General features: G+C 43.7%; 2 protein-coding genes across 4 annotated transcripts in view; both read left to right on the forward strand.

The window, feature by feature from the left end:
• The window catches only part of SAG (S-antigen visual arrestin), a 97614-nt gene that overhangs the window by 35106 nt on the left and 49104 nt on the right, over positions 1-13404 (forward strand). The window lies entirely within an intron of this gene.
• The window catches only part of ATG16L1 (autophagy related 16 like 1), a 29628-nt gene continuing 18018 nt past the window's right edge, over positions 1795-13404 (forward strand). For 2 of the 3 annotated variants that reach the window (XM_072143267.1, XM_072143268.1), the window contains exons 1-6: positions 1795-2424; positions 6529-6619; positions 7767-7872; positions 9435-9508; positions 10967-11218; positions 12625-12690. In XM_072143267.1, the coding sequence (XP_071999368.1) occupies positions 2316-2424; positions 6529-6619; positions 7767-7872; positions 9435-9508; positions 10967-11218; positions 12625-12690 (698 nt within the window). In that variant the 5' untranslated portion in view covers positions 1795-2315. The remainder of the gene's footprint in view (positions 2425-6528; positions 6620-7766; positions 7873-9434; positions 9509-10966; positions 11219-12624; positions 12691-13404) is intronic. The other variant, XM_072143269.1, reaches the window with a different exon arrangement.

Here is a 13404-nt window from a genome sequence, read left to right on the forward strand (position 1 = left end):
CTACCTTTATAAGTAGATCCCTGGTGGTAGGTTTCCTTTAATGGCCGCCAACTGAGAAAAAGGCAACAGCTCATAGCCCTTATGAAGGATAAGAAGGGCACTTTACAGTATCACTCAACAGAGGTAGCGAACCTCTTTCACTCCTACTACAGTGATTTATATTCTTTACCATCTGACCTACCCTCCTCTGCTTCTGAACGAAACGCTAAACTTTATAAGCATCTTTCTCAGTGTTCCTTTCCCCAGCTCTCCTCTGAGGCGTTGGCCCACCTAAATCAAGAAATCACGCCAGAGGAAAAAGAGGAGGTGGCGTAGGACCTTCCAGGAGGAAAAGCCTCATGCCCAGATGGCTTTTCCTATCTGTATTACAAAACTTTCCTTCCTCTCCTCCTACCTCATATGGGCACATTGTTTAACCCCTAACGCTGCAGCCCTTTTTCGTTTTTGCGTTTTCATTTTTCACTCCCCACCTTCAAAAATCTGTCATCTTTTTGAAGCCGCCGGCAGCTTTGCTGGCACCGATCGCTACCGGTAAGCCTTTGCTGCAATATGCAGCAAAGACTTACCGGCTATGAAGAAGGCTCAGTCCGCAAGCCCTCTCCATGCACCAGGACCCGGCATGTGACGTAATACTACGCCACATGTCGGTAAGAGGTTAATAGATTCTAAGAGGGGAGCCAATTCCACAGACGATGCTTACCTTCTACATAACACTTGTGCCTAAACAGGGTAAAGACCTGTCAGAATACTCGAGTTATAGGACAATCAGCCTTCTAAATGCAGATCTGAAAATATTTACTAAGCTCCTGGCGAATAGCCTTAGGGAGTGGCTCCCTCAATTGGTACACAAAGAGCAGGTGGGGTTTGTTTATATACAGGCAAGCGGGAGATAACACCCGCCACACCATCGACTTGATGCCGAGAAGGCTATTGATCGCCTCAACTGTGACCCATTTTGGTCTTCATGGGCCATTTCGGAGAGCCTTAACGAGCTAATATTCCTCCCCTATAGCAAAAATCTGAATGCCCCACGCTCACTCAGCCTCATTAACTATTAGAAACAAAACTCGCCAAGGGTGCCCTTTATCTCCCCTCCTTTACATCTCAATGGAGCCGACGGAAATTGCAGAGCACCAAGCTTGGCAATCTCCGTCAGCTCCATAAAGATGTTTGGAGCAGAACGGTCATGCACGGCCGTCTGCTCCATTACTCTCCCGAAGCGACGAAGGGTCCCACTGAGGTAACTGGGACCCCTTGTTTTCGTGATCTGTGGGAGTCTCATCACTGAGACCCCCAACGATCTGCAAGTTAGGCCCTATCCTGTGGACTTGATTGGTTAATCTCTTTAAGTATTGAACCTCTGGCAACGCACATACGAGACAATTAAAGGGATTGCGGTTGGACCGCTTGCTGACAACGTTTACACTCTCTGACCCCTTTTTCTCTCTACCCAAACTCCATGCAGCTTTCAAAACCTAAAGTAGTTTGTCAGGATCTAAGATTAACCATAATAAGTTACAGGCCATGTCCATACAACTAAACCCGTCTCTGCCGAAGTGCCTACAAAAAAATATAAAATGTCAAGTTTACCCCTAAGGTATCTACCCTATATAAGGAACACTGCCTATTTGAGAGTAATAGATGCTAAGAATCTTCCACACTGCTGCTTCCTCCTGTTTATATTTACAGAAGGAGGCAGCGGGACACATCACGTGGTGCACCTCAACAGGTGACGTAACGCCCCTTGCGAAATGTACGGGAAATTTGCCAACCAATGCCAACCATAAAATGGCGAATAGGCCGCAAGTCACAGGATGACTAATTCTCTTCTGGCTGATACAAAGTGACTTTACACTCGACACCTGCGACAGCTGTGGATACTACTTCTCCGCCCGGGTGCGATGTTATTATTTTGAGGGAGGAAAAAGCCCGCTGACGGTAACATGCGCCTCATGAGTGACGTCATCACTATGCGACTTGTAGCCCTTGCATCTCAGGAATCAGGGCTTTGGCGGAAACAGCAGCTTTTATCACAGGAGATTGAACAGAGAGTGTGGGGAAGGGTAGTGACTGTGCCGGATAGACGGAGGTCGTTGGGGTGGGGCGCCGTGTACACATTGCGGCTTTCCTGAGGCGGTTTGTGTGTGGTGAGAGGGAGCGGGCGTGTATATAGGGGGCAGAGTTGTAGGTAGTTCATACATATAGGGGTGTGCAGTGTGGGTATAGTGCTTCAGGGGGCGCTGTGAGTGTATGGCAGGTTGGGGCAGCAGCTGACATCACCATGTGAGAGGGGGCAGCGGGCACTCAGCACCACCATGGCTGCCAGCTACAGGGCAGGGGCTGGATGGAAGGTCCACATCTCCCGGGAGCTGAGGAGGAGAGACCGAGAGCAGAGGCATGCCTTCGAGGAGCTCATCCTGCAGTGTAAGTGTGGCATCTTGTAGGGCACAGATGTGGCACCACATGTCTAGGCATGGGCTGTATGGCTCCGGGACATCACTCATTCCAAATCTTGAATCAATTCTGATTGTTATCCCCTGTCCAAAGGAGAATGTCAGGGGTGTAACTGCTTGGACCCCTCCAATCACAATTATGGGGGTCCTGTCCTCCCCAATTGATGGAGCAACAGCTGAACCATGTGTCCTTCATGATTCAGTAAAATGAGAGTGGTAAAAATTGCTGAGCACAGTGCTCATGTATCTCCAAAACTCCTATTCACTGTCTATGAGAGTACTGGGGATAGCTCAGCTCTGTGCTTGGCAATTTCTGACATCCTGATACTATTGAATGGAGCAGAAGGAGGTATGCTCGACCTGCTGCTCCATCAGTTAATGAGAATAAGATTGCTGGGTGTTCCTTGCTTGTGATTGATCACCAATCAGCTCTTTATAGGGGATGATCTGCTAAATTGGTTCAGCACAAGATATCTTAAACGTTTCTATGGCTCACATTACACCAGAATTCTGGCACGTTTTGCTTAGTAAATATCCCCCTTTGTGTCTATATGGATATGGGTGACATCTGGTTTGGTGTTCCATATTTACTGGTTTTGGTGCACAGCCTGACCAAGAGAAACCTTACCAGGAGACACGCCAGTCACAGACCGTTCCATAGCAGTGCCTTTTTTTTTTTTTTATCAGCTGATGGTCCCTTACATGCTTTCAGTGGGTGGTAACATGCATCTCCCTGTAGCGTTCAGCATCTTATAAAAATACAAAGGGTAATAAAGAGAGATGGATGTAAAAATGACAATGATCACCTGTGTTATTATGAAGTTTACTAAATGAAAACAAAAAGCATAGAAAATTTGACAGTAGATTTGCTTTTATTGATAAACACAAGTCAAGATGTAGTCTGGTCAGTAGAGTTCTGACCATGTGGTTTGCTGTGTGAGAAATGACCACCATATGTTCAATATTTGGCTTACGAATACTGAACATAATTCCAGTGCCTAAAAGACGGAGGCCTCATGCACACGACCGTTGGCTGTGATCTGGCCACAGATCACCCAGTCACTGTGAACTTACCAGGTGACTAGTGTGCAATGTGTGATATCTCCTACATTTTGCTGTTTTGTTTGGCGCGGATGCTCGGCTTTCTGTGGACAGCGCTCCTCGCCCCTACCCCCTCCTGCACCTGGTTGTGTGCAAGGGACCTAAGTCTCGAAGGAGGTGACTGTGGGGCGACCATGCGTTGGCCAGATTTCACAGACTGACCACAGTGCCCAGTATGGAACTCCAGGCATTATACTGATATGTTACAAGAAGTCTCTACATATTATAATTTTAATATAATTTACACTCTATAGTTTTGGCCCGTGTATCATGTGGCACCAGATCTGACTCTTTGGGCGTCTGTCTGAATTTGCACTGTCTGAATGTATTTATAAAGTAGCGCACTATGGGCTACGTGCCAAACAGTTCTTCACATTAAGGGGCGATCCAGTGCTAATTCGGACCATGTACCACATTTATTACTGCGACTTGAGGGAGCTCTGAATAACGACAATGCCAGTTTTCATCAATCTTGCACAACTAATTTGCACTACTTTCGATAAATGCGCCCTTTGTGTGTGGAGCCACTCAGGGTTGTCTCGGGGGTTGCTGTCTTTTTAGCTTTTTCATGGTCACACAGATACAGCTTCCTTTCGGTTAACACCTTGTATCCTGTATAGAAACTTTTCTGCTACCACAAAGCTAGAAGAGCTGCTGGTAGTACAGAGCCGTTTTTTTGGGAGGTGGGGGTGTTCTATAACAATTTGTTTTATTTCTGTTAAGTGCCATTTAAGAATTATTGTTTTCAAAGAAAGTTGTGGTGTTTTGTTTTTTTTTGTGTCTTGACTAAGTGTGTGTGGATGAGGACGGTGGAACCATTATTGAAGATGTGGATGTATGCAAAATGTATGCTTCTCCTCATAATAATAATCATCTTCATGTATGTAGCTCCATCAAATTCTGCAGTGCTGTACTCCCAATTGATGGGAATGAAAAATATACAGGAAGGGGGAGTAGATAAACTGTGACATCATCTATTGTCAGTAATAATGTAATGATGGGTCAATGTTCTCTATATAGAGGTCATTGTACAGGAAGGGGGAGTCAGTATATAGATAACATTGAGCCATCATTACATCACTACTGACAATAGATGACGTCACAGCTTATCTCCTCCCCCTCCCTGTACAATGACCTCTATATATATAATACTGACCCATCATTACATCACTACTGACAATAGATGATGTCACAACTTATCTCCTCCCCCACCCTGTACAATGTCCGCTATATAGATAACGCTGACCCATCATTACATCACTACTGACAATAGATGACGTCACAGCTTATCTCCTCCTCCTCTTTTCTGTACAATGACCTCTATATAGATAACACTGACCCAACATTACATCACTACTGACAATAGATGATGTCACTGCTTATCTCCTCCTCCCTGTACAATGACCTATATATAGATAACACTGACCCATCATTACATCACTACTGACAATAGATGATGTCACAGCTTATCTCCTCCTCCTCTTTTCTGTACAATGACCTCTATATAGATAACACTGACCCATCATTACATCACTAGAAGTCATTGTACAGGAAGGGGGAGGAGATAAGCTGTGACATCATCTATTGTCAGTAGTGATGTAATGATGGGTCAGTGTTATCTATATATAGGTCATTGTACAGGGAGGAGGAGGAGATAAGCAGTGACATCATCTATTGTCAGTAGTGATGTCAGGATGGATCAGTGTTATCATTATTGAAGTGGATGTGGATTTATCAAAATTTATGCTTCTCCTAACTGATGGGAATAAAAAAAATGGAGGGAGAGGAGATAAGATCAGTGTTATCTATATAGAGGACATTGTACATGGAGTTGATAAGCTGTGACATCACCTTTTAGTTAAGTGGATTTTCCATATAGGTGTAAATAAGGTGATTTCTGTGTCGGCATGGTGTCCAGAGTAAAAATTGCGCAATATAATCCTATTTAATAAAAATACATAGAGACCTAAAAATGTGCGGGAAAACAGTTTGATATAAAAAAACCTACGGTACATACTCGTGTATAAGCCGAGTTTTTCAGCACAAAAAATTTGCTGAAAAACGTCCCCTCGGCTTATACATGAGTCAATACTTAAAAAATAATAAACTTATATACTCACCCTCCGGTGGCCCCGATGTGCAGCGCTGCTCCACCGATGTCCACGCGGCTCCTCTTCTTGCTTCCGCGCCGTCTTCTTTCTTCTGCTGGGCGCCGCCATGTTTTTCCCCCGGGTGGCGCCTAGTATGAGGTCAGCAGCGGCGTGTCTTACTAGGCGCCGGCTGGGAGAGAACAATGGTGGCGCCCTGCAGAAGAAAGAAGACGGCGCGGAAGCAAGAAGAGTAGCCGCGCGGACATAGGGGGAGCAGTGCTGCACATCGGGGCCACCGGAGGGGGAGTATAAATTTTTTTTTTTTTTTTATGCGGGGCAGGCTGGCTATCCACTGGGGGGGGGTCTGTGACCAATGCATTTCCCACCCTCGGCTTATACTCGAGTCAATAGGTTTTCCCGGTTTTTGGTGGTAAAATTAGGGGTCTCGGCTTATACTCGGGTCGGCTTGTACTCGAGTATATACGGTAGTTTTAAAACAAGGAAAACTAATTTTCTCTTGGCACGTTTCCTTTGTAGTGAAAATGTATATTTATCAGGCCATGGAGAGAAAATGACAGCATGTACCACTACTGTCCAATTGCCACACTAGATACTAAACTGATGTCTTACAGAGCGGCCTCCACAAATGTTTATACTGTATACACTTGTTTGAGCGTTTACTCGTATGGTACCCAGACAAAACCTCATTGCTCTTTCCATAGTACATGTGCACATCTGATCTGTTACATTGTATTGTGGATAGTATTGACTTCTCCTGGCAGGGAGCCGTAGGTCAAGGGCACAGAGTTGCCATTGCTGCCTCCATGATCCCTCAGGCGCAGAGGATTCCTCTTCTGCTAATTGCTTTTGTATTCTCTCTACAGATAACAGGTTGCTTGAAAAATCTGACCTTCAATCTGTGTTGGCTGAAAAGCTGCAAGCAGAGAAGTATGATCAGAACCGCCATGACATCAGGTACAGGAGACCAGTGTCTAAACGTCATGTGTGTGACCAGACATATAATTATAAAGGTTTTCTGAGATTGTTCTATTAGGGTGATGCCACACATGGCATTTTAAACCTGTTTTTTAAGCACTCTGTCCAAAAACAAATGCATTTTTGATAATTTGTAAAACTTGTCAAATGGATGCGTTTTCAAAAAAGGCATGCATTTCTTAACGGATTGCTTAAAAACAGATCAAAAACGGGTTCAAAACGCCATGTGTGGCATCACCCTTAATGGTGGTCTTTGGACTGAGTCAGCTGATTGAAGAGTTTCCAGTGCTTGGGTTTGGTGATGAGTCTGCTGTGTAAAGAGACAGTGATTCTTTCCCTAACCGTCTTGGTAACTGTGCAGGTAGTCAGACACTCACTAATCTAATGCTTTATTATCCTATGGGGATAATAAAGTTTCTATTCTATGGTATCACTGATGGCACTCACCAGACTAATAATGGATGTCTTGCATGTGTATAATGGGGCAGATTTATCAAGCTGTCTAAGAGTAAGATTGTGCTTAGTTGCCCATGACAACCAGTTACAGCTCCCCTTTAAAATATTCATGAGCTCTGGTAAAAAGAAAAGCTTAGCTGTAATTGGTTGCCATGGACAACTAAGCACATTCTTACTCTTGGGTAGCTTAATAAATCTGCCCCAATGTCTTCAATATAACCTACCACCAAGCACACTTGCCCCCTCTCTCAGGATCTGCTCTTCTTGTTTTTTTTTGTTTGTTTTTAAAGGTTTTATGCAGATTATGCAAATGAGCCTAGGGGCTCTGGGCTCCATAGATGTAAATCCTTTTCATAATTTTAAAAACTTAAAAAAAAAAAAACAACAATGTCCTAAGAACTTCAAGAAGAGCAGATCCTGCCAGAGGGGGCACACACCAGCGTGCCAGTGTGCTTGGCTTACAATTCTTCATCCTGGTGGTAGATGACCTTTAAACTCTGCCGAAATTATACAGTAATTCTCTTTCTTCCTTAATCTTTGCCACCCTCAGAAAGTGATGGTGAATACAGTGCAGATGTAACTGTATAGCTGCACAGAATCACTTATCTGCTGAGCAATTATGTTGAAGGGGCAGGTTATGTCATTAACCTTACATAATTTGTTCTCTTAGCCCAGGCCCGGATGGGATGCGACATGAAGCTCTGCTACAGGACATGGCTCAGATGAGGATAAAGCACCAGGAGGAGTTGACTGATCTTCATAAAAAGCGCGGAGAGGTAAAGCAACCGGTGTCCTGAGCAATACAGTTTTATAGGCTTCCTGAAAATACCACTTTTATCCATTTTCTTTCCAGTTTTTTGGTCTACAAAATGCCCCTATCATTCATTCTTCTGGCACTTAGGTCTCATACCTATTTTGTTGTTTGTGTGCAGTCCTAGTCTACATCAGTCGGACCTCTGCCCCATTGAGCTCATTGTGCTGTGCACATGTCAAATGGTTTTCAGTCTGTTGACCTGATCCTATCAGAGAAAATGCAGCTCTTGCTACTTTGATCATAGTCATGTGTGAAACTTGGCCATTGTCAATTAGTGGAAGATAAGATGCCATCCTAGTGCATCCGTTTCGCATGTACTCATTTCCATTCAAGGGGTATTCCCACAAAGACAAGTTTCTTAAATGTACTCAGGATAACAAAATAACACATTCTCTAATTCACTGTTATTAACAAAAATACAGAATTTCACAGAGATATTTCTGTATCAGTCCTGATGTACACAATTTCAGCTGCTCCTAGACTGACCCTGTAACTTCTGACTTTAGGGTCAGACAGCCATCTTGGATTCCTGTGTGACAGCGTGGAGCTGAGATTTGTCTCTCTCTGCTCTGATCCTGTAGAAGTACAGCAGGGAGCTTACACTGACACATGCACTGATTCACTTTCTACCAGCAAACAGCACATGGTGAGGAAAGGGAAGCTGCACACTGCAAGCAGATAAGTGATCCGGTGGAAGGGGTAGGCAGGCACATATCCATGAGAACAGATATGTAGCAGAGCTGACAGTGTAAAAGTCTGTCATGCCTCTGTGTAATATTCATCTCATGCATCTCTCATCTGTCTCATCTCTTTTTCTATGTGTCAGTGTGTTAGTACAATGTCAAAAGCCAGATAAAAGTGTATATACCCCTGTAGCCTGATAATCTAACCACATTGTCACCCCACAGAACTATATGGATCATAATGTGTCTGCTTAGAGAGGCCCTGTCCCACTCTGGGATTTTACACTAAGCAGCCTAGGGAGTGATAGGAACTAAAACCGCAATAAAAGTAAAATTTTAAAGAGAAAATTGTAATGCAAGGGGTTAAAAATGATCCTTATTGTGTAAACCTCACAAGGGGATTGAGATGTGAGAATTTCCTTTCGTGGAAAAACCCCTTTAAGTAGCTCAAGGCCATAGATTTCAATGGCTCCTGGTCACAGCACGCAGTGTTTACTGCCCCATGACCGAGTCGGGATGCCCAGCCTCAAAATATAGGACATGCCCTATACTTTGACAGATTTAGAGTGCGGCCGCTCGTCTGCCTATGGCGGAAGGAGGGGGGAAGAGTCCTCACCCCTCCCACCTCCTCCTTCCGACCTTGTGCTTGGGGCATCATGTATTTGAGGTGAAGGGCTGTGAAACAAATGCTGTTAGCTTTGAGATAAACTCTGTTTTTGAGTTTGTCAAACCAATAAGCGTAGATTGGACTTGTGTAGCTGCAGGGGGAATGACTATTTCAGCTCTCACATTCGATCTGTTTTTGGCGTGCTGTCACTAAGCCTGTGTCCCTCCCTCTCAGCTCGCTCAGACGGTGATAGAACTAAACAATCTGATGCAGCAGAAGGACAAAGAGATCCAGGCCAACAAGGAAACGTGAGTACAAACCTCTTCTGTAGATTTGGCTTCCTTACTGTCCCAATGGTCACTGACATGACACTTTCTGAGCAAAACTCATGTGCTATAAATAAACCCTAGTAAATCACTAGACCAATGGTGTAAGTATAATAGACAATGCCAGTGTGACTGCACCTCTTGTTTTATTGTTTAATAAGATCTGTCCTGGCATCTTCTCTCCCCAGGTTTAAAGGAAATCTACCATTTGAAAATAGTTCATTCTGACCCAAACATACGTTGACATAGGGGTAGGTAAGCTGATGCTGGAGGTTACCTTGTTTAGGCACAGAAATCAGCAGTTTCATCCAAAAATAGATTTATACAACAGGCAAATGATCCATTCGGCGCTCCTGTGCCCCTGACACAAGGCGCTTGGTCACTAGCAGAACTATGCACGCGTCACCGAGCTCTCGGGAGCAGTAGCGCAAGCGTGGTGTATTTTTATTATGCATGGCCGTCCGCTTTGCAGTGCGGCTGTCTGAAATGAAGATACAGTGCACATGCGCCATTGTTCCCATGAGCGTGTTGACGTGACTGGAGCGAGGGAGAAAGGGTGGGGGGAGAACTTTCAATCACGCAAGTTGCGTGCATAGTTATGCTAGTGACCGAGCGCTCTGTGTCAGCGGAACAGGAGCACCGAATGGGTCATTTGCCTATTGTGTAAATCGATTTTTGAACAAAACTGATTTCTGTGCCCAAACAAGACAACCTCCAGCATCAGCTTAACTACCCCTATGTAAAGGTATGTTTGTGTCAGAATGACCATTTTCAAATGGTAGATTTCCTTTAAGGCTGGAGGCACAAAACTGATTGGTGCTGCTGTTTTGTGGGGGAATAATAGGCTCCTTCTATCATATCTGATAGACTGATACACAGAATCCCATCCTTCACTATGGTCAGTCCATGAAATCCAGCCAGCGTGCAGTCCATCTTTCATGGATCAACCACAGTGGGCCCCTGGCCTGAGGTTGTGCAGTATTACCATGAGGCTTATGGGGAGAACAAGCAACAATTGAGTTGAACTGTACCAAATGTGTTTACTTTTATATATCTTTTGATTTGAATTTTAATATGTGTGCAATATATACACTAAAGAATTTTTATATATTTTACTCTGTCTGTCTGTGACATCAACTGCTAACAGCAGACTCCCAGACAACCCTGAGGTCCTCACGGATGACTGCAAACCGGTATCTCAGTCTGTGCTTGGGTCATCAGGAAATCCAGTGGCCGGATCAGGAGTTTTTTTTTTTTTGTCTTTAGGCATTCACAGTAATGCCAAAAGACATCACTGTAGCCTGCGCATGTGCTGTGCCTGCTGTCAGGCGACAGCGAGTAGTTATTGAGGGATTGTTGAGCCTAGAAAGGGATTCCCTGGTAGTGTTATAGTTTCAGAGTTTGTCTAACATACTAACATAAGGAATCACTGCTTTACAGAATAGAGGAATATCGGCGCACAATCAGTGACCTCCAGACTGAGTGTCAGGATTTACGGAATAAATTGCAGGAACTGGAGCGCGTCAACCAAACCCTGAAGGACGAGTACGACGCTCTGCAGATCACCTTTAACGCACTAGAAGAGAAGCTGCGGAAAACCACAGAGGATAACCAGGAGCTGGTGACTCGCTGGATGGCAGAGAAAGCTCAGGAAGCCAATCGGCTCAATGCTGAAAATGAGAAAGACTCCAAGTAAGGTTTATTCTGTGTTTTTATGTCTAATGTTATTGCCTAAATGACATTAAAGGACACCTGTCATCAGGTCTGTGTCACTAGTCCTGTCACTACTACCTGTTGGAGCAGCTCACAAGGATTTATCCCAGCCTTTATCTAGTTATTTCATACATTATTCATTGTAAAATCATCTATTCTTTATCATGTAAATGAGGCTGGTCACATGGTCAGAGGCAGTGATGTCACCCCTGTTACCCCTCCCCTCCCCCTGCTCATGTCTGTGTGTAATGTATAGTAAAGCATGGCTAGTGTGTGCTGCATCCTCCTAATATACAGGTGAGAGACACAGACATCAGCTACACATGAATCTGACATGTTCTGCTGTAACATGGCTGCCTGGAGCTGCTGTATCTCTCCTAAACACACACACGCACACACAGGCTGCAGGGGGCGTGGCCACCAGCACCAGGAAGCACATCATTATACAGGCTCACATCATTATACAGGCTGTCAGTCATGCACTGGGGGTGTGGCTGTGCCTCCCACTCATGAATAGAGTGGACAGCTTGAATATGCTAATGCTTCATTGGACATCTCACAGGTCATTTGCATACAGCTTTAGGACCTCATTACTTAGGTTTACAGGCATGTAGAGGGACACTTAAGGGATAGAGGCAATGCTCTCTAATGGCAGTTTATGAAAATATATTTAGTTTAGGGGGATTATTTTGCATGACTGGTTCTCTTTAAGCATGTTTTAATTGAACTGTACCAAATGTGTTTACTTTTATATATCTTTTGATTGAATTTTAATATGTGTGCAATATATACACTAAAGAATTTTTATATATTTTACTCTGTCTGTGACATCAACTGCTAACAGCAGACTCCCAGACAACCCTGAGGTCCTCACGGATGACTGCAAACCGGTATCTCAGTCTGTGCTTTAAATGGTCTTTAATGTCCATTTAACATTTTTCATAACTCTCTAGTACAAGTGTCTGTGATAAACTGTAACAATCTTATTGGAGGAAAGTACTTCCTTGACACATTAGCTCTTATCTTACTCACTTCTTCCCTACCTTTCACGAATCTATGCATGATCCACAAACTCACTGTGGTGTAAAATGACATAGATGTTTTTGCAGTGGGGAGGGGGATCATTGAGTCACAGCAGCTAGATCTCCCCTCACCAGCTCAGACATTAAAATTAACATATACAGACTGCAGGTAATCTTGCTTCTATAAAAGGGAGAATATAATAGAAACCGCGTTACCCCTCAAGTGCGCACACACTGGAATACTGATTTCTGGAAAGTTTAATAGATTAGGGGTGTACTTTATGTATATATTTTTTTTTACTTCTTGGCCCTCACAGATGTCTGTTTTAGTAATGTTGACTTGTACTTTTACTCTGTTTTTAGGAGGAGGCAGGCCCGGCTACAGAAAGAGCTGGCAGAAGCAGCCAAGGAGCCTGTGACTGTGGAGCAGTGAGTATCACTATCTGGCCTACCATTGTAACAATAGGTTAAAGGCTCTTAGAACAGTAAACCAAGATGGCACTGAGGATTATTGCTGTTCCTGTGAAGAGGTGCCATCACTCACAGAGCAACACAACCCATTCCATCAGTTAATTGTCTAGGGTACCACAGGTTGACCTCCACTGATCTAATGTCAATGGAGGTCAACTTCTGGTTGACCTCCTTCGATGTCTGCCCCATCCTGTGGTGTAACGAGGGACAGGGAGTTTGATGGTTATTATTTAAATGATTACTCTATATTATTTATTATATATGTTCAAGATATAAAGTCTTTGTATCTGTGCCACTATTACTTCAATATGAAACATTTATAATGTACTCCCACCAGATACAATGGATTGTTTCCAAAATCAAATACCATAACAAAAAGAGGAAAGCAAAACCAAAATATAGAATGCATAAAATAACAATTAATTTGGTCAATTAAAACAAATGCATTTAAAACGACAACATAGACAGAAAAGCTGCACCAATAGCCAAAATAGCTAAATATACATAACAAATAGACCACATTAAGTCTGTATGGAGGTATGGAAGGTATAGCCCTCAGAATCCCTCCTGGTATTTGCTTATAAACTAGTATTGCACATTACCCAGAGGAATAACAGAGGACAAGGGTACCCCTGACGAACAAGACGAAACACATGTCTGGTGGTGTCCACC

This window comes from Engystomops pustulosus, chromosome 3 (assembly GCF_040894005.1).
Source record: "Engystomops pustulosus chromosome 3, aEngPut4.maternal, whole genome shotgun sequence".
In the NCBI taxonomy this organism is placed as follows: domain Eukaryota; kingdom Metazoa; phylum Chordata; class Amphibia; order Anura; family Leptodactylidae; genus Engystomops; species Engystomops pustulosus.